At 35.8% G+C, this 21,008-nt stretch overlaps 1 protein-coding gene across 12 annotated transcripts in view; it reads right to left on the minus strand.

Moving 5' to 3' along the window:
- The window catches only part of LOC120416275 (uncharacterized), an 85,915-nt gene that overhangs the window by 23,542 nt on the left and 41,365 nt on the right, over nt 1-21,008 (minus strand). For all 12 annotated transcript variants that reach the window (XM_039577989.2, XM_039577988.2, XM_039577985.2 and 9 more), the window contains exons 4-7: nt 19,871-20,959; nt 7,508-7,628; nt 6,449-6,615; nt 2,955-3,074 (exon numbers count right to left, since the gene is read on the minus strand). In XM_039577989.2, the coding sequence (XP_039433923.1) occupies nt 2,955-3,074; nt 6,449-6,615; nt 7,508-7,628; nt 19,871-20,959 (1,497 nt within the window). The remainder of the gene's footprint in view (nt 1-2,954; nt 3,075-6,448; nt 6,616-7,507; nt 7,629-19,870; nt 20,960-21,008) is intronic.

The following is a 21,008-nucleotide window of genomic DNA, read 5'->3' on the forward strand; positions in this document are numbered from 1 at the left end:
TGGTAAATAATGTTACTCAAAGCTTCCATAAAATGCAAATGCAAGTCAGTTTTTGCTTTATAATTATGAATGTCTGTATATTTTGAAATTAAATACAATGAGCAAATTGCATATATTTTCGCGAAAAAAAAAGATTGTATTTAATTTTTGTCCAAATACAAAAATATGTTGAAAAATATCAAAAGCATTTTTTAATTGTTTTTTTTTAAATTATCAATAACGAATGTTAAAAAAATGCCATTAATGAAAATTTGCCAAAACTTTTTTGAAATATTCAAATAACCCTTTGCTGACCATAGCAAACCCACTATTTTACTTCACTAATTTCACTGATTGTACTTTTGGTGAAATTTTTGTTTAGGAAGTTATTAATTTTGGAGATAATTTGTAAGTTAATTTTTACTTTTTAAATCTTAGTGAAATAAGGACAGCCAAATCGTTAATTCAGCAGATAAAACTACTGCAAAATTTCACAATGTTGAAAAATTCATATTTTTTGGAATGACTTTTTTTTTGGGTCAAGGGGTTTTGTTTTGTATCTTGAAGCATTGCAACTTATTACGATCTATCTTTGCGTTAATTTTAAGCACACTCTTAGCGTACCGTGAAATTTCAATGTTTTGTTGTTGGCAAGCGGCATGTTTTTTGCCGTGAAAAGTCATCAATGTTATTCAATAAAATTTGTTAAAAATTTCGATAACTAAGTCTTAGACAAAAATAGGAAATTTTCTTGTCATTTCTTTAAAAAATGAATATATTCATTCTTAATTAAATTCAACGCTGCTTTCACATGAAACTACTTTTCAAGATTGATTTATATTTTAAAAGTTATCCTCATCAATACCACTCTACAAGAAATTTTCTGAACACACCAATTTGAACAGATAACAAAAATCCAAGATATCTAGGGAAAAGATTATTGCATAATCATATAGATATTTGTATGAACAAAATATGAAGTCAATTTTTGAGATTCATGTCAATCGAATAATCGAATAAAAAAGTTAGCGAAAATAGAAAAAAAAACAATGCTTTTGCCTGCCTTACCTCGAGCAATACTAAAGGAAAGAACAAGATTGTCCGTCAGGCCTGGACGCAAACGCAAAATTTTGCGCCTGTCATCATAGCCTGCCAGTCATCGACCATTGAACAAAGCAACCCCTGTAGATTGTTCGACTGACAGTTGATGGAAAAATCGAACTGGCACAGCGTTCTGCGTTCACCACTGCGTCGAACGGACAATCTTGTTCATAGCTTAAGAAACACAAACTGAAAATATAATATTATTAAATAAATATATAAAAATAATCAAAGTACGAAATGTTCGATCTAGTGTCCTGACCACATTCTACATTATTAATTAAGCCTGACTTTCTACGGACAAACCTGGCACTTATCTCTTCCCGGAAGTACAATTTCTGTCTGGACCACACCAAAATCAAAGGTCAACCCCGGTGGACTTGGATAATCCCTGCATGGTTGAGCCGACCAAGTTTCTCTACCCCGCCCAGAGTGGGGTCGTGCAAGGCGTTTTAATTTATGCCAGAAAGTTTGCGTGACTAAGGCAGCACTAAATGCACGAACGTGGGCCGCACCACATGGCTGAGCTTGGGCTTGCCCATGAAAAACAACAACAACAGCAGCGAAAAAAAGCAGGTGAAAAAACAACAAGTGAAAATGGAGTAATTTACAGGTTGAAGTTCGCACTTGGCGAGTTTATAAAGTAGTTTGCGCGGTGGAAGGTGGGTTCGTTTCGCCAGAAGTTTGAAAGAATTTGAATTTAAATCGATTTTTGGCGTTCCACGAGGAAACCTTCAATTCTAATGATTGCCTCAAGTTTAACTCGAAAATGCAAACGAATTGAGTTAGTTAATATAGAGGCGATAAAAAATATGCTGAGAACACATCGCATTTAAATATTTACTCCCACAAACGAATTGTTTATTGTTTGCCCACTGACTTTCACCCTACACATATATAACTTGCAAAATGTGGCAAACAGTGGTCTGGTGGTCTGGGGTGTCCAGTTTACATAAACAACGCCTAATGTTTATCGATTGTTTACAGATTTGGTGTGTCGATATGACGTGAAATGTTCGTGCAACACATTTAAGTCGTTTGATAAAAGAACTCCCCGAGACAGGAATCCACTTTTTTTGTCGATTTGCGATTCTCTTGATATGTGATCTTTGCCAAGTCAGTTATTTTTGGCATTCGTTTAGGCTAATGTTTGCGTTTCGAAAGGTGTTTTGTGTGTACGTGGGAGGTTGGAATCCATCGTTTGTTTTGAGCATGACCATCAGTCAGCTGAAACAGTTGTCGATTGATAGACTGACAGGATCTTCATACAAAATATAAATTCTACTTTTCCCGTGAATCTTCCTAAAAGTATTTAAAAGAAAAAAAAAACAGTTTTCTGTTGTATTTCTCACCAGCTAAAAATGAATAAATATCGTCAAAAGACAACAAAACAGTGGCATTTTTGCTAATTTTTGTCTCAAACGGCATCTGTTCGTCACTCGTCACAACAGTCAAGTGACGATCGTGGTCCGTTTTTTGTTGTGTCCACGACACATAGCAAAAGAGAGAATGGAATCTGCTGGGATGTGCATCCTGCCCACAAATACTCACACTCACAACAACAACACTCACAAAGCGGGCTGCTATTTTTAACTCCAATTATTCCAATATTAGTCTGCGCATCGTTGCACCCCCTCCCCCTTCATTTGATGCCAACCTGATGGTCTTAATTCGGACCTGGTTGCAGGTGTGTGTATTGTTTGAAAATTAATACGAAAAACATGGTACAGTGGAGACGAAAGGTTGTTTTAATTTTTTTTTCTTTGCTCGAAAACGAATATATCAATGCCAGTACCAAGTCATAACAAATAAATCCACTCATTTTACAAAGAGAAGCATCGGAGTATTTTTATGTAAAAAATTAAAGCACTTACCGATAATCCAGGTGATCCTCGGAGCTGATCCGAACGCCAAGCAGTGCAGCGTGAGGGGTTCACCTTCCACCATGTTTGTTTTACCTATTTCTGTGCTTTCAAATTTAACAATAACATTTGCTGTTGAGGGGAAGAGAGAGAAACAAAAAGTAAATTAATTATAATGTTGTGTGGTTTAACACTTTTATTTAAAGTATTGCTACAATTTAAAATGTCAATCATAATGTTATCTGAATGCTCAGATTATACAAAGAATGATTAATTTTTAAAATTGGAAATTGGCCCAATAGTTCATGATATCACCATTATATGACTTAAAAAAACATCATGTTTCCTTGTTTAGGACAAATTCTAATATTTTGGGCAGGGTAAGTCCTTTTCTATCTAATTTTATGTTTCTCAATTTAGAAACAAATTTGCAAAACTTGTTTGCCTAATAAATGAGCCATTCATTAATTCGAATTGAATCGATATTTGAAAAATCTTTGTTAAAAAAAAAGAATTTCATGAATGAGTATTTTTTTACTTTTTCGCAAATGTACTTTTTCTAATATTGACTTAATATCCCGAGATATTACAAGTTAAAAATTAAGACGCTTAGAAAAAAATAATAATTCACAAAATTTAAACATTATGAAGCTTAACCTCAGAAAGTAGCACTTCGTTCAACAATTTTAAAATGCATATTAAAGGATATTTACGATATTCTTCTTATCATATTTTATTAATTTATTATTGTAAACATTGATTTCTTTTGAAATTTTTGAGCTAAAAATGCCCATATGAAAACGGTGCACTTTATCAAAAGTCGTATTAAGTCGATTTCGATTTCAAATTTGTTTGTGCAACTTGAACTGATTTTGAAATTTTGTTTGAAAACATTTTCGTTTTAAATCCAACAGTCTTTTTTTCAAACATTAATGCCTCCGGTAGCAGATTTGGCACCGTTCTAAACTCTAACATATCAAAATTAATTATATTAATTCTGGAATTCAGTATACAATTTTTGCCTTCCTCACCTCAATGAAGAAAGGCTATAAAATCACTCGAAAAATGAAATTCTTTATTCGACCTCGTAGACCTACCTTCATGTATACCTATCGACTCAGAATCAAATCCTGAACAAATGGTTGTGCGTGTGTATGTCTGTAAGTCCGTGCACCGAAAACCGCACACGATTATCTACGGACAGGCTGAACCGATTTGGACACTTTTGGTCTCATTCAATCCTTCTTAGGGTTCCACAAGACCCTAGTTAATATTATGAAGTTTAAAAAAGTACTTCAAAAGTTATGCTTAAAAAACGATTTTAGCTAAACTTCGAAAGATTGTAAAAAGGGTGGTTTTTATAAGAAACCCGTTATGCTATACATTTTTAGAATGGTATTTAAAAGACCTTTCCAACAAGCCTAAAACGTTATTGATCTGACAACCCTATCAAAAGTTTAAAAAAATAACAAAATAACAAAATAGGTAATCAAGAGATCTTTTCAAAGAGTCTAAAAGATTGAAAATCTGACAAGCCTATTAAAAGTTATAAGTACTTTAGTGTTTTCAATACAGTTTATTTGATGCCGGATCTAAGATATTTTGATAAAATAAGTGTTATTAATACACTTTTTTTTAGGCTGTGCAGTGTATTCGCTTTATGAATGTGAGGAAGGCACCAACCACCTAAAGGTGGATTAAGTAACGTTTTTGAATAGAAAGTAGAATAAAAATATCGGGATTATTTTTTCGTGCTTCTATTTTTTTTTTAAATTTCTTATCATGCAACATTGCCAAAGATAGAAAACGATCGAAAAATACTTTTTTAAGATCGGATTTTCGGACTTTCATATGCTCATTTTGTATTGTCAACCCTCAAAACTGCATGAAGACTTGTTTGGAAAAAACAAAAACTGAAAAAAAACAGCTTAAATTGATTGACAAATTCTAATGCAGATAAAAAATTACATAATTTCGAAAAAAATTGCATGGTTCTAGATAAATTCTACTTTATTCAAAATTGGGGGCAAGCAACCTATCATCAATTTGTGACATAGCAATGGCAATAGTAAAAAAAATGGAGCTTCAAAATAGCTAATATGTTCAATCAACTAGACATGTGTTGTAAAAAGTAAAAGGTTTTGGTTTTTAATGATAATAGATTATAAGTTTTCCGAATGTACCTATTGTCCACCTATAAACTGGCTGAAGATTAAAAAGCAAAGTTTCCAGAAATAAATAACCAGAAATCATAGTTTATCGATGCCTCAACTAGCTTTGGTCTAAGGACTTATAGTGATTAGAGATACATTAACACTCAAACGCTCGGGTAGTCATTTGACCCCTATTTTTTTTCTTAAAAATCCCATAACTTTTGATAGAATTGACCAATTTGGATGCTTCCGGTTGAACTTGGTACGTTTACTGCGTTGTTTCCAAAGAAAGTTTTTTTTAAAATAGTATTTATGGTGATTTTCGATGGATTTTTCTTTTCTAAACTTTTTAAATATTTTTGATTTTTAACGAAATTTAAAACTAATGAGACAGTAGATAGCAGAGCCTCGTGGCGCGGTGGTTAACGGCTTCGGCTGCCGATCCCTAAGTTGCTATGGGTCTCGGGTTCGATTCCCGCCTTATCCTCCTGGGCTTCTATCGGATGGGGAAGTAAAACGTCGGTCCATTTGCGTAAAAGAGGTTTTGGGTGACTCACCACACAGAACCTTTGGACGCCTAGAAATCAGCAGAAACTTGCAACAGAGACCACAAAAGACCCGGGGGTCGTTAAAGTGGATTGCTTTGCTTTTGAGACAGTAGTAGGGCAAGTGTTAAAATAATAAAGTTTTGTGAAATACAGATATACACAGAAAATTGAAAATAGAATCTTCTGATTTTTGGATTAACATTTCCATTTCAAAAACACTCATGTATCATTAAGTCTAACGATTGTTCCAAATATTTCAAACTATAATGTTTTAAATAATCAGCAGGGTGACCAGAAACAAATGAAATTTTAGGAAAATCTTAAGAGATGCTTCCTGGCACGATTCTCTAAATAAAAATGAGTAACAGAGACAATTTTGAGCCAAAATTTCCTCAAAATAAGATATGATTACGGAATTTTTCGGCAGCAAGCTTGCCCGAATGGTTGAGGTGTCCGCTTTGTAAGCAGATGATTATGGGTTCGATTCCCATCTGCTCCAACCTTCCATCGGATGAGGAAGTAAAACGTCGGTCCCGGCCTTGGTTGTTGTTACAAAAACAAGCCTGTTCCGGTGGAATCATTGGACTCGCAATCCAAAGGTCGTCAGTCAGTGGAAGGTTCCTTGGAGTAAAAATAGGTTTGGGTGCTCTCCCCATTCAAGCCTTTGGTTTCCTAGGTTCGAGCAGAGACTTGCAATAGAGACCACAAAAGACCTGGGGGTCGTTAAAGCGGATGGTTTTTTTTTACGGAATTTTCAATGCTGACAATTGGTAGCCTTTATCGTTACAAGCAAATGAACACTTACCTAATACATTAATAGTTCTGGACGCGTTCAACACGGGCACACTACACGTGTACACGCCAGCATCGCTCTCGAGCGCCCGGCTGATGATGAACTTCTTCTCCTCCTTGATGATCCTGAAGCGATTATTGAGCGATTCGACGTCGCTCACGTTCTTGCCGTCTTTCGCCCTAAAAGTAGACAGAAGGAATATTTTGTATTTTTTTTGAATTTGTTCATGTTAAAAACCCTTATTTATTAAAAATTCAATTATTAAAATTTCTTCAAAGCTTTAAAAAATCCTAAATATTCCACAAAGTTCATAGTACTGAAGTAATAGTTCTAAACATTCCGCTCTCTTTACAAACTCCCCCTGAAAAGTACAGTGCAATGCTAATGGGATGCTAATTTTCCAAGATGGTGAGAACTCATTCAGCAAGCAGACACCCCGTTAGTCTTGTTGTCGTCGTGTCTCCAGCCCGGCGTCGTGTGCTAATGAATTGAAGTTGGCGCACGTGGTTTTCTCGTAAAGTTTTGCGCAAACCAATTGCAGTGCGGGCAGCGAATGACCGAAAGGTTAAAGCTGCCGGAAATAAAGTAATTAACAACAACAATTGCAGTGACAAACGAGGTTGCACCATGCAAATTTTCTTCTGCTGGAGGGATGGGGGGAGGGAAACTGATTAATGAATGCTAAGCGGTTTCTAAGCACAACTACGACCACCACCTGGAAGGGGACTTGGGCTGGGCTGGGAAAGTTATGATAATTGATGGACGCTTCAACGCGCTGTGAATTTTAATTTCGAGTTTAATTTTGCATGTGCCGTTCTTTCCATGCGGAGACGACGGACAGGAAAAGTGCAAATTTGTGTTTTCCTGCTGTGATTTGTCCCGCTTTAATTAGTAGGAAAAAGTGTGACTTTGCTTTAAGTTTGCCTTCCGGAGGTTTTTAATGGTTCATTAATTTTACACATAATCACACTCATGGTATGAACCGGACTAAATCGTAATTTTTAAAGTGAAGATTCTAGTTTTTTTTTGTGATTTCAACGTATACAAATTGGAGATTATTAGTTTACTTACCAACTTAACTCATAATCTCCCTCTTTCGTGATATTACAACCGAGTGTAAGAGCTTTCGCGATATCGAAGTACTTTAAACTAGAGCTGGGATCGTCGTAGTTGGGATGCAGGATATCTGAAACTGGAGAAAAACAAGAAATTGAATTTTAGCGAATGCAATTTACAATTTGAGCTTGTCATGTGTGCGTTGTGAAGTTGTATGATGTTGTGTTTCAATCTAAAAGAACGACGAACAAAGTTTAAACTAGCATTTGGTATGATCTAAAAGTATTCTTAGATAAGAAAATTTAAGAACTCTTCTGTTCAAAATATGAAAACGTTATAAACCTGAAAAAAGTAAAAGTAAATTTCATTAGCAAAAAAACCCTCGCAAACCCTTTCAAAACAAGTATTGCGGCAATCCGTGTGACAATACGTGCGCACTATTGTCACCAGCTGAGTAAGCAATTTTAAAACAATCATAACAATGGCCATATAATCAGCTTTTCAATTCATCCAGGGCCCCGGGCCTGGAAACAACCGCATTGTGGCACATAGCAATGCCACCGTGGCCATTATCATAACCGTAATCGGTGCAAGGCGCATTTGGCTTATGTTGTGTCGCGATGGCGGTGGGTGGATGCACATTAGTGCAAATATTTGCACTTTGCAACATTAATGTTGAAACCAGTCAGTTTTGAAAGCTTGGCTATCATTAGGGGTACAGAAACATGCGAAATGCGTGCATAAATTGAACGGGAGTACACGTGGAATTTGTCCCCCTCCAGAATAGTTTCCCGAGAGAGGGGATGTCCGCAGAGAATGTCACTGAGTTTGAGTCTGACAGTGGACAATATCATCGACAATAGGATGTAACAGTAATGACTTTTTTTTTTGCGGGCATGTCTGAATACTAAATATGAGCCTGATTAAACGTAACAGGTGCTGTGCATGTAATTTAACTCGTAAAAAGAGATTTGTTTGGTGTTTTTGACAAAGTTGCGTGGATTGGCAAGTCCAACAACTTTCTAGTAGATAAAAAATCCCAAAAATATTCTCACAAAGTTAGATTGTCAAAATCACCCTAATCATGAACCACCCTGATTTTCGACCAAACCAAAAGTTGCCCCTTCCCATTTCCATTTTTCAGAAGACTGAAGACACCAAAGCTCCACAACTTCACAATTTTTCGGAAAATCCGGAAATTGCGCAAGGATTGTTTGACGAAATATGTTTCAAATTAATATCTAGTGCAATAAAAATTTGAACTTTTAAAATTAAGCAATGATTCGGATTCTAACAAAAAATTAATGAATTATTGTAACTTAGGCTAATACAGTTATTTTAAACCCCCCCCCCCCCCAAACAAAATTTTCTCAAAAAAAAACTTTGAAATTTTAACGGTTTTTAAGTGCAATCAGCTGAAATCTATTTAAAGTGTAATTAAGTATGTTGGGGTTTATTCAAATTTCTTTTGATTTTTGAAACATTAATTAACAATGGGAATTTCCAACATTTGATTAACAATGGGCATTTCCAAAATCATAAACTGAGTTTGTAATCTTGGTGATGGAATACTAAACCCTAATGTTTTTCAGATAAACTTTTTTCCATTCTGATTTTTGCCTTCCTCAATGAGGTAAGGCTATAATCCTGCTCTAAAAATGAACTTTTTATTGAGAGCTCAGAGACACACCTTCATGTATACTTATCGACTCAGAATCCAAAACTGTACAAATGTCTGTGTGTGTATGTGTGTGTGTGTATGTATGTATGTGTTAAAAATTCTTGCCAAGTTTTCTCAGCACTGGCTGGACCGATTTTGATCAAACCGGTTGCATTCGACTTGGTTGAGGGTCCCATACATCGCTATTTAATTGTTTGAAGTTTCGATAAGTAGTTCAAAAGTTATATATAAAAATGTGTTTTCACATATATCCGGATCTCACTTATATGCATGAAAACTATGAAAACTATACCCATCGTTGGTTAGGTTATCAAAAGACCTTTCCAATGAGTCCAACACATTGAAGATCTGGCAACCGTGTCTCAAGTTATGACCACTTAAGTGATATTTATGGACTTTTTTTATGCCGGATCTCACTCAGATGTATGTAAACTATGTCGGGATCCATCATCCAACCCATCGTTGGTTAGGTTATCAAAAGACCTTTCCAATGAGTCTAAAACATTGAAGATCTGGCAACCCAGTCTCGAGTTAAGACCATTTAAGTGATATTTATGCACTTTTTGAAGCCGGATCTCACTTATCTGTATGAAAACTATATCCGGATCTATCATCCAACCTATCCTTGGATAGGTTATGAAAAGATCTTTCAAAAGAGCCTGAATTATTGAAGATCTGGCAACCCTTTATCAAGTTATGAACACTTTAGTGATATTTATGAACTTTTTTGAAGCCGGATCTCACTTAAATGTATGTAAACTATTTCCGGATCCATCATCCGAATCGAAAGATCTTTCCATTGAATCCCTGTCTTGAGATATGACAACTTAAGTGATATTTATGTACTTTTTTTTTAAAAATACCGGCAGTCGCGTACTTCCCGAAGGTTGCCTAAGCTATGTCCGGATCCATCTTCCGACCCATCTTTGGTTAGGTAATGAGTCCATAACATGGAAGATCTGGCAACCCTGTCCTTAATTCTGACCGCTTAAGTGATATTTGCGTTTTTTTTTGAGGAATAGATGGAATTTGAGTCCAAACCCATCATATCACCAAATGTTGGTAAAAAGTGAGAAAGGCTCTAACCACATAGGTGGATCAAGCTAGTTTTTATATATTTTTTCACTTATTTCCAGAATTTTTGAATATATTTTTCGTCCAATTTTTTTAAAACAATAAAACAATTTTGCAATCTTTTGAAGGCGTTTTGTTAATTGACAAAATGTTTATTCTAAACAGCATGATTCGAAAAAAGATAATTAGTTAGTTGTCTTTATCTGGGTGCTGAATAGTGGTTCATAAAACGGCCTCAATTTTGAACTGTCAAAGTGGAACCATTTTACTGTTCGCCAAACGTAGAGAGTATTTTATCGATCATTTAATGTTGTTTTTTTTTGCATAAATAAAAAATGTATAGCTTTTAGAACCTAAAGTTGAAGTCGAGACATCTCAAAAAAGTTGACGGCGAGATCTTCATTTTTTTTATAATCATGAATGGAAATTGTTCATGGAGTCGATGCGGTTGTATCCATCCAGAAGCGGTCTTTATTGTTTGATTCCGTTTGAAAACCTACTGGTTTAGTGAAAATCTTCTCTGTTTGTTGGATTAGCTTCGCTAGAATTAGCGATGTTTTTTCGCTGGACCAGAAAGAGCTGCAGGATTCCAAAATCAGCCAGGGAGTTTATCTGCGACATCGCAGAATGACATTCTCGCCCGTAAAAAAGAAAAATCTCTTCTAACCGATCGAAACTTAAACACACGCAAAATTTTCCAGCAAAAAAAGGCAAAAACTAGAAAAAATAAAACACATACTAATGATAATAAAACAACTCATTAAAAAGAATGAAAAAAGTCATGCTTGTGCTTGAACAAGCCTACTTTGTAGATGTAAACAAAGTGATTCCAGGTCTTTATCAACGAGCCTTTCAGCCATACACGCTGGTTCGGCTCGGTAAAAAAAAGGTTTCTCCGATCGGACTCAAAATTTGTCAGGCGGTTCCTTGGCCGAAATGATTAGAACCGTATTTTTTTTTTTGTTTGGCCATTATGGTGATCAGGCCATGTGAGGGTGGTCCAAAAATGGCAATCTCCGTCGATTTTCGCCAAAACCAACTCCGCGACATTTCAACCGATTTTACTTGTCTTGGACGCAAATGAATGGTGAGTAGTTGGCCTTTAAAGAAAAAATAGCTTTGAGTTTCAAAAATCGAGCCTTGCATTTGAAAGACCGCATGAAAACTTAAAATTCTGTTTAGAAGGTCTCAGGACCAGAGAGTCTACGTCTATATATTTTTATCGGATTCCTCGCAAAAAATTACTTTACATATAATAAAGTGGTGAAATTATAATTTTAAGTATTCCAAGATACGATTTTTAAATAATAGAAACTGGGTTTTTCGACCTGCTGCTCGCAAATACAGGAAATTACGAAAACGGAAAGAAATTGGGTACCAAAATTTCCGTAATTGAAAGACACAACTTTTGGTACCCGAACATGTACAGGTCATCGCTGGTTACTTATCAAAAATATATTTTTCGACAAAATCCTGAAAAGTCTGATCTAGGTTTTGGATACTTATTAAAAATATACTGGCCAATACAATTAATACAATGAATTGTATTAAAATTACACTTTTTAACGAAAATTATTAAATTGAAAAAAAACTTTAATAGTTGCTTCTCAAATAACTAAAACAAGCCTCATTTATTAAGTCTTTAATTTATTTCAATAAAAAATGTCACATTTACGTTTGCTTCAATATAAATCCTGCCACCTCTTCCGTGCACTCTGCAAATTATAACCCAGAAGGACCACTTTTTTGCCCAGTGATGCCACCGAGTAGTGGGAAAAGCCCACTCTTTATCGGGGGTGCAAATAATGCAAACGCCCGTGAATATCTAGGTCGTCGTCGTCGTCGTCGTGATTGCTTGTCTTGCGGAAATTTGAAGCAAACACCACACTCTCTCTCTCTTTCTGCTTTGCTGCTGCACTTTCCTTCTGGCATGAAAGCGGCCCAAGCCTAAATTCATTATGCCAAGAGTCTTTTGATTTAATTTGTTTGCTCATTAGCATATAGCATCGTCTAGTTCGAGTCTTCTAGCAGCAGTAGTAGAGGTGGGGGGTACCCCATATGAAAACCTTGACGCAAGCCGGAACAGCAGAGGCTTCAAGTGGGCGGGGGAGCAACATGCCTCTTCCTCCGGAACTTGTTCCACACGGGACAGACAGGAGGGGAGGGAAAAAGAGAGGAAAAAAGATTATGCAGTAGAACGGAAAAACAGGTGCAACCTAAGGCGTGCACACACCAGGAGAGGTCTGAACTTTTCCGAAAAACCTGTTGATACGTCAGTCACTCGGGCCGTCCGGCTGTCAAACTGTCGAGAAGGCAAAACTCGAACCAAAGTTCGGATCTGAAGTTTGAGGCATGTGGCAAGGCAGGTTTGACGCTTGACGTGATTTTCGCTCGAAGCGGCAGGAAGACCCCACTTCAATGGCAGAAAACGAAAGTCTTTGATGGGTGGATGAAGCCGTTGACCACGGTCGATTTGAGCTTCCTTGACGGAACATCGGATCGAGGCTGAATGGTTGAGATTTTTTTGGGCGGGATGGTTTCACAACTGTCTTTGAGTAATGGAATTTACCTAGTGGAAATATACCCTTTTTAATCACTCTAAGCCGTTCGACCAATTTTCATCACTTTTGCCGTTTTCCGCCATTAACACTCAAACGCTCGGGTAGTCATTTGACCCCTATTTTTTTTCTTAAAAATCTCATTACTTTTGGTAGAATTGACCAATTTGGATACTTCCGGTTGAAAATGATCCAGATTTGTCTATATTTTTAACTGTCAGATGGGGGACAATTATGGTCCACTTTTACCAAAACTGCAAGGCATCATGCTAATAAACCTCATTAGAAATGGGACAATTTGTCCTGTAAATACATATTTTGGCAACGGCTAAGTCCGCTTAGTTTATCCTTGTGCAATCTTGATACTATTTAAAGTGAATTTATTCATGATTTGCTCTAAAATTACACATGAAATGATAATTTGGGCAAAAAATTGTGAAAATTGAAAAGTTTTGTATTTATATTTGTTTATTTCTTCTGATTTGATTTGAAAAAAAAGTTGAACACGAAATGTTATAACTTTTTTGTTTATTTACAGTCATCCCACATATTCGGAACACTTTTATGATAATTTGTCAATAGCATGCCAAAAGTAACTTTTCTGTCGACCTTACTATTTTTAGAACCTTCATTTGGACATTATCTTGCTATTTCACTGGTAAAAGTAGGACATTTTGAACAAAAAGCTTCATTCCAAGACTATTTTGTCCAGAGCAGCAAAACACTGCCTCCAAATGGCCTGTTTCATAATTGTGGGATGTTATTGTGCCTCCCACAATTGTGGAACACCTGAATTTAACTGATATTTTCACATAAAAAGTTATCAAACCATGTATGAAACATCACTAAGCTTGAGTTTCATTGGTTTCAGTTTGTGAAGTCATTATTTGGTAATAAATATGTACTCCTGGAGAGATCCAAAGTTTGTTTACATTCGTAAGAAAAAAGTGTTCCGAATTTGTGGATTTCAAGGGTCAAAGTAATTCTTCAAAACCTTCATATAAAAGTTAAAATTTGCAGATGTTCTATACAGCATTCGAAAGATCGCAAGAAAAGCTTTCAAATGAAGGTAAAAGCGAAACATTTAGTTCAATTATCGATTTGCTATGATTTTTTGAACATTGGCCGATCTGGAAACCGTTATATATGTGGGAATGACTGTATCTGTTGTTTGGTTTTGTTAGGCTGTTGCAAATTTTTCAGGAAAAAGATTTTTTAGGAAACGATTTCACTGATTGTTTTAATATGGAGCAATTCTCTCAAGAATGAAAAAGTTTTGTGAAAATTTAATTTTATATTTTTTAATTTAAATGAATCTTTGTGTGTGAAAGTCATTTTGCATCATTGGTTCGTCCGTACAAGTCCATAAAAAGATATTACAATATTCAAAAGCCTGTACCCTGAGTATGGATTTTCTGATCGATTTGGTGTCTTCGACAAAGTTCTAGGTACAGATTAGAATTATTAAGAAAAAAATAGTTACACCCTAAAAAAATACTTTTTTTAAATTAAACTTTTCACACAAAAGAAATAACAACGCAACATAACCATTTTGAAAATTTTAATTTTATACACAATGACAACCAAAAAAATTTAAAATTTAAAAATACTTATTTTTAAGTTTTTTGATAAGGGTAATTCTCCGCCAACTCACACAGCAGTTGCCCCGACCCCTCTTCGATTTGCGTGAAACTTTGTCCTAAGGGGTAACTTTTGTCCCTGATCACGAATCCGAGGTCCGTTTTTTGATATCTCGTGACGGAGGGGCGGTACGACCCCTTCCATTTTTGAACATGTGAAAAAAGAGGTGTTTTTCAATAATTTGCAGCCTGAAACGGTGATGAGATAGAAATTTGGTGTCAAAGGGACTTTTGTGTAAAATTAGACGCCCGATTTGATGGCGTACTCAGAATTCCGAATAAACGTATTTTTCATCGAAAAAAACACTAAAAAAGTTTTAAAAATTCTCCCATAATCCGTTACTCGACTGTAAAAATTTTTGGAACATGTCATTTTATGGGAAATTTAATGTACTTTTCGAATCTACATTGTCCCAGAAGGGTCATTTTTCATTTAGAACAAAAATTTTCATTTTAAAATTTCGTGTTTTTTCTAGCTTTGCATGGTTATTTTTTAGAGTGTAACAATGTTCTACAAAGTTCAAAAAAGTTTTGAAAAAGTTGGTCGTCATCGATCATGGCCATTCATGGTCACCCGCGACAGACACGGACGACGAAACAAAGAGAAACGCAAAAAGTAACTTTTTCAAAACTTTTTTTCGTAAAATCGCGATAACTCGTGATGTTTATAAGCAAACCCCTTATGTCTATATATCAAATTTTTTAATTGTCTGCTCTACAACTTTGTAGAACATTGTTACACTTTAAAAAATAACCCTGCAAAGTTAGAAAAAACACGAAATTTTAAAATGAAAAATTTTGTTCTAAATGAAAAATGACCCTTCTGGGACAATGTAGATTCGAAAAGTACATTAAATTTCCCATAAAATGACATGTTCCAAAATTTTTTACAGTCGAGTGGGAAAATGGGAGAATTTTTAAAACTTTTTTAGTGTTTTTTTCGATGAAAAATACGTTTCACGCAAATCGAGGGGTCGGGGCAACTTTTCCGGATTTCGTGTGAGTTGGTAGAGAATCACCCATAAATATATTTCAGGGTACAAAAAACGGGACATTTGAGCCATAGAGAATTATGGTCAAAATATTGGCGCCGAGTCTTGTTTTTTTTTTTTGAAAAAATCGGATTTTTAGTTTTTGATGTAAAATTAAATATGCAATCGTACTTTACAGATTTGTCTTAAAGTTTAATTTCAATTGAAAAAATCTGTTTTTTTTTCATTATTTAAATAGTGTCCATGATTGTCCTGAAAATATTTTTTCCCAAAAGTTCAGAAAATGTCCAAGAAAAATTAAAGATTGGACTTCCGGTTGCTGAAATACAGCGAATAACAGAAAAATAAACAAGAATCGTGATGTTTTGTTCCACTCTTCAATGGTGATGAATGAAATGAAATGAATGAAACATTTGTGATGTTTTATGATATTTTCGATTTTTTTTTTGAGAACTTTGTAACTAGGCTAACATTTCAAAAGGTGAAAACATTCAATATTACGCCAATCTTGAATAAAGTTAAAACTCATTTTTTTCAGTCTTGTTTTTTTTTTTGGAAAAATAATTAATTTGATCAACTTGTGCCAAATTCTGACATTTTTTGTCATCTAAAACAAATCCATAAATGAGAATTTTCAAACAAAATCATCTGAATTGATAAAATCTTTTGATTGTAAACACGACGGAGGTATATTTTGTTCAAGCTGAATGAAACTAGTTTTAAAAAAAGTTTGTAAAATCAAATAAAAAATTATGATAAATTTTAAAACCATGTTTTTATCAAGGGAAAAATAATTATCAGTTGTCTGCTTGAAATTTTGAAGTAAATTTGCTTATTCCATCACGACACTTGAAATCACCCTATAAAAAGTCAGTTGGCCTGCTGGTGTCTGATCGCTTCGCCAGAGTGGGCGTGAGTATAATTTTAATTAAAAGCTTAATCGAGCGGGCCTTTTTGCTGCTGTCTGCATTTTGAGCGTGAAATCGATTGCGAACCGTTTTGTGGTGGGCTGGCATTCACAACGGCGATTGTCGTCGCTGGCTGCACTTTTGCGCTGCATGCGTTGCTGCGTATATTGCTTTTCAAATTGAAACGGATGTTTTTTTTTTGGTAAAATATTATCTTTTTGATGAAGAAATAATCGAAAAGCTTGCTGGCAATTACGTGGCGGAATAAAGGGGGAGGGGTGCGCAAAACTTTGATAAGCAATTATCGTCAAAACGGGGAAACGTTTAACTCTCGAGCTGTAACAGGTAAAAAAACACGTTAATGAATGTGGGTTCAAAAAAGGTACGTTTATTTCAAAAATAGTTCAATTTACATTACAAACAACCGGGGGAGAGGAAGCGCGCTGTACATTCCAACTTGATATAGCTTACTGGCAAAAATGTAGATCTTTTTGAACGCGAGCGTGCGCGCCAAAATTGGCGTTCAAATTTTAAGCAGATTGTTTTAAAGGGTTGATTTAGAAAAATATACACACATAGTATAGAAGAAAATGGAAATAGAGATAGTAAGAACAACTAAACGAATGCAAGCCATTGACAGTTTCTCAAACATTCAGAGCAGCGCATAAATGGAAAGGGGACGGCAAAATGTTGTGACGCAGGCATGATGTTACAGCAAGTGAGAAATTTGTGTTTTGTTAAAAACAGTTGAAAATGCTTTTTTTTTCGTTTTTTGCTTTGGAAATTGGATTTTGTTTCAATGCTTTTAGACCACTCGAAATTTGTGTTGTTGTTATCCCCTCCCCCTATCAAAAAATCCTTAATAAGTTAAGAAGCGAACAATTAAATATTGCTGAAAATTAAAATTCTATAAAAAAATGATTTCAATCTATTTAAAGTACACAGTGTTAAGATCATTTTTGTATTTTTTATCCTCCTCCTTCATAGTTTTTTTTTTCAAATTTTGAAATCTTGGATCACCGATCGGAAAAGACATAAAACATAAGGAAAAAAGTATTTTCATTATTTCATTGATATTTTACCAATTTTTGGTAGTAGCACAATAATTTATAAAGCATTTTGGGATACTTTTTGCATCAAAATTTTGAAAGTTGAAATTAAGTCCTTGAACAGAGCCGAAGGAAAAAAAGATTAAATTACATTTGTTCCAGGCTTATTGATCAAAAAAAGAATGTTTTAAAGAGATGTGATTTTTTTTATAAACCAATACAATTTCATAGAACAGAACTCCAAAGGTTTTTTATCTTCCTCACTGAGGAGAGGCTATAAAATCACTTGAAAATAAACTTTTCAATTTGACCTCCTAGACAATTTAATTTTTACGTAACATCTATGAATTAATTTCTGAGAAAATGTCTGTGCGTGCATGGGGATGTTGGTCCAAAATATTTACTTCATTTTCTCGGTTGAACGAATTTTGTCCGGATATGGTCTACCCTGCCTAGTTCCAGGTCTCGCGGTTTGGTATTGAAAAATACTATTATGACGGCTACAAAAAAGGGCGATTTTTTACATAACCTCAAATGAGCCGAGAAGAGGGATGCCGTCTTCCTTAAAAGCGGTGTCTGTATATTCTTGACAAAAAGCGTGCAGTATTATTTAAATCAGAAAATTTCTATTTCAGACCAACCTAGTGGTGGATCAAGTAAGCTTTTTAATCTTACAGTTTGTAGAAAGTTAATATAAATGTATTAAACATTGCACTAGACAAAAAATGTCTGCTTTAAAAATGAGTTTTTTTTTAAATTCTAATCACTTGAGAAGCAACGTTGAATATATATGTAGATTTGACTTACTCATTGATTTAAAAAAAAAATCTGTCGGTTAATTTTTTTTTGTGCTTAAAAGGTGAATTTCCAAAGTTTGTTTAGAGGATCAAAATTATCTTAAATTTCTTTTTAAATTGATCAATCTTCGAAAAAATGTACCAAAATTAACGTAAAATTTAGTTTATATTGAAAATAAGCTTAAAATAATCATGGTAACTTAAATTTTAATTTTAATGCCTTTTTTAAGGCTGAAAAACGTTTTTTTTCCGGAAACGATGAGAAATTTCAAAGAATTTTATTTCTTTTCGGCTTTGTTGTTTGAACAATTGTTGCTGAGACTCGGGCTACCAAAAAAACTGAATTAGATGAAATCATGTGTTTTCTAAGTGACAGTCAATATGCCGTCATATTTTTAAATTATCGATAAAAATGGTTAGACTTTAAATGACAAAAAACGAATTCTGTGTGAAAATCTCTTTTTTTCGAAAAATAATATCAAAATTTTGAAATTAAAAAGAGCTTGAAAGAAAAAAATTTTTTTTTTGAATTAAACACAATTTTACTGAGATTTAGAGACCTGAAGTTTTGAGAACTTTCATAAATTCACATAACCTCAAAACGTCGGATCTCATAAATTGGCCTTACCTTATTCGAAGGTATTTGAAATATCTTTCCTATGATGAAATTAAAAATCTTGCAACACTGCCATAAGATATCGTGACTTAATTAAAATGCTCAAAGCTGTTCAAAGCTGGATGTTGTAAATGTATATTAACAGATTCGTTAGATTTTGATAGATCAATTCATTTTGATAGACCTATGCGAAAAGTTATGATTTTTTGAGATCTGGCAGCCCTGCCAAAAAATGAAAAAAAAACTAGTAAGGCTCAGAGCACCTGAGATGAATTGATCTACGACTTTCATCATTTAGTAATTTTGATAACTTGAATAAAAATAAAGTTTGTGCCAATTTGAACAGCTTTCTAAACTATAGCTCGGAAATAACTTTGCTGAGGTTTTTAGTGTACTATTATATGATATTACGATTGAAAATTCTACATTCTAAAAAAAATGGAATATAATTTTCTAATTAAGTTTAAGTCAACTCTAATGTCTAGAAAACATTGTGTAAATACTATCGGAAAAGATGTTTTTAGTCGTAATGATAAAAAATATATAGAAAATCCCACATCTACGTTTCAGATAATTCGTTTCATAAGTACTAGCTCTAAACATGAACTGATGCGCACACAGATGAATAAAAAAGTACCAAAATGAAGTAGATTGGCCGAGTTTGCCAAACAGCAAGAAACAAAACAAAATGCATTTTTCTAGAACAGTAAAATGGAAAGCTCTGGATGAAAGTATGATTGGATGACACTGTCGAATGTTTGAGAAATCTTACAGCTGCATGAATTGTAACGAAAACTTGTATTGAAAGATATGAAGAAAAAACCAACAGAGTGTGTAGAAGCAAAAATAGAAACGGGTTCAAAAACCAATTTGTTTGGCTTTAACTGCGCTTACGAACAAAATGTACCGAACAAAACTCAACTCTACGAAACAAAAAGTTTAGCGACTTTGTTCGAATTTCCGCACGCGACTCGTACCGATTTGCCACTAGCTATAAAAAGTATGGTAATAAGAACTGAAGAGGAGATTTGCGATTGTTTTTGATCGAAATCGAGATCCTCACCGGGCGCAACCGTTGCCGAGTGTTGCTGCTGCTGCTGCTGTTGATGTTCGTGATGGTGGTGGTGGTGATGGCCACCGTGCGTCTCCACGTGCTGCTTCTGGACCGGGGCCAGCGGCATCAACGTGGTGGTCGTTGAGGTGGTGGTGGTGGTGGTGGTGGTTGTTGTTGCGGGGGTTTGTGGGACCGTGACGAGGGCGGTTGTTGAGGAGGTGGAGGTCGTTGGGATGACGGCCGCTGCAATCAGCATGTTGTTCTGGCTGTTGCTACTGTCCCGGATGCGGTCCAGCTGCTTGCCCAAACCGCCGGAAGATGGGGGGCGGTGCTGGTGCTGGTGTTGGCGGGGCGGGGGCTGTTCTTCGCTGTCGTCAACCCGGATGATGCCGTTTATCTCACTTTTGTTCATTATCAACTTGTCGATGAGGCTGTCTTCGAGCGATACGTCCTTGCTCTCGATGACGATGGAGTCCTGCTCCTCGTCTATGGAGTCGTCTTCGTCGATGGCGGGGGGTGCGACGTTATCTTCGAAGAGGGGTGGTGGTGGGGGGGCTTCCTCGATGCCTCCGTACCCGGATGGACCGTCTTCCCGGGTGTCCTCAACAATGGCATCGTTGTCTTTGTCACTATCCGGAGTGGGGTCTTCACTATCGACGACTTTGATGTGATTATTAGCTTTGCTGGTGAGTTGTTGACCTTCCAGTGGCTCTTTGGCTCGATGGCCGGAATCGGGCTTGTGCGAGGCCGCTTTGTCTGTCTTATCGACGTGATGGTGATGATGGTGCGTCTCCAGTGGCGCTAGTGGTCCCGATTCGGGAGTCGATAGCGGATGGTGCAACTCGGCGATTGAAGTTATCAGTGGGGGGCGCATCGAGGTCAACAGCAGTGGCCCCACAACGGGCTCGTCCAGCTTGTCGAGGACGGACTCGGGCGGACCTCGGCGGCCGGGCATCATCTTTTCGCTACCGTCGGTCACATTCCGGTGGACGTACAGCATGTGATAGTTCTTGTACAGTGAGTTGCACTGGTAGCGCCCCTGGTGCTTCGGCAGCGCCCTCTGCACGCTAATGGTGGCCTCAATCTTGTCCCGGTTGCCTTGGGTGTGGGATAGAAAGGGAACCATCAGTAAAACAGTGGAAATTTT

The sequence above is a fragment of the Culex pipiens genome, chromosome 2 (assembly GCF_016801865.2).
Source record: "Culex pipiens pallens isolate TS chromosome 2, TS_CPP_V2, whole genome shotgun sequence".
NCBI lineage: Eukaryota > Metazoa > Arthropoda > Insecta > Diptera > Culicidae > Culex > Culex pipiens.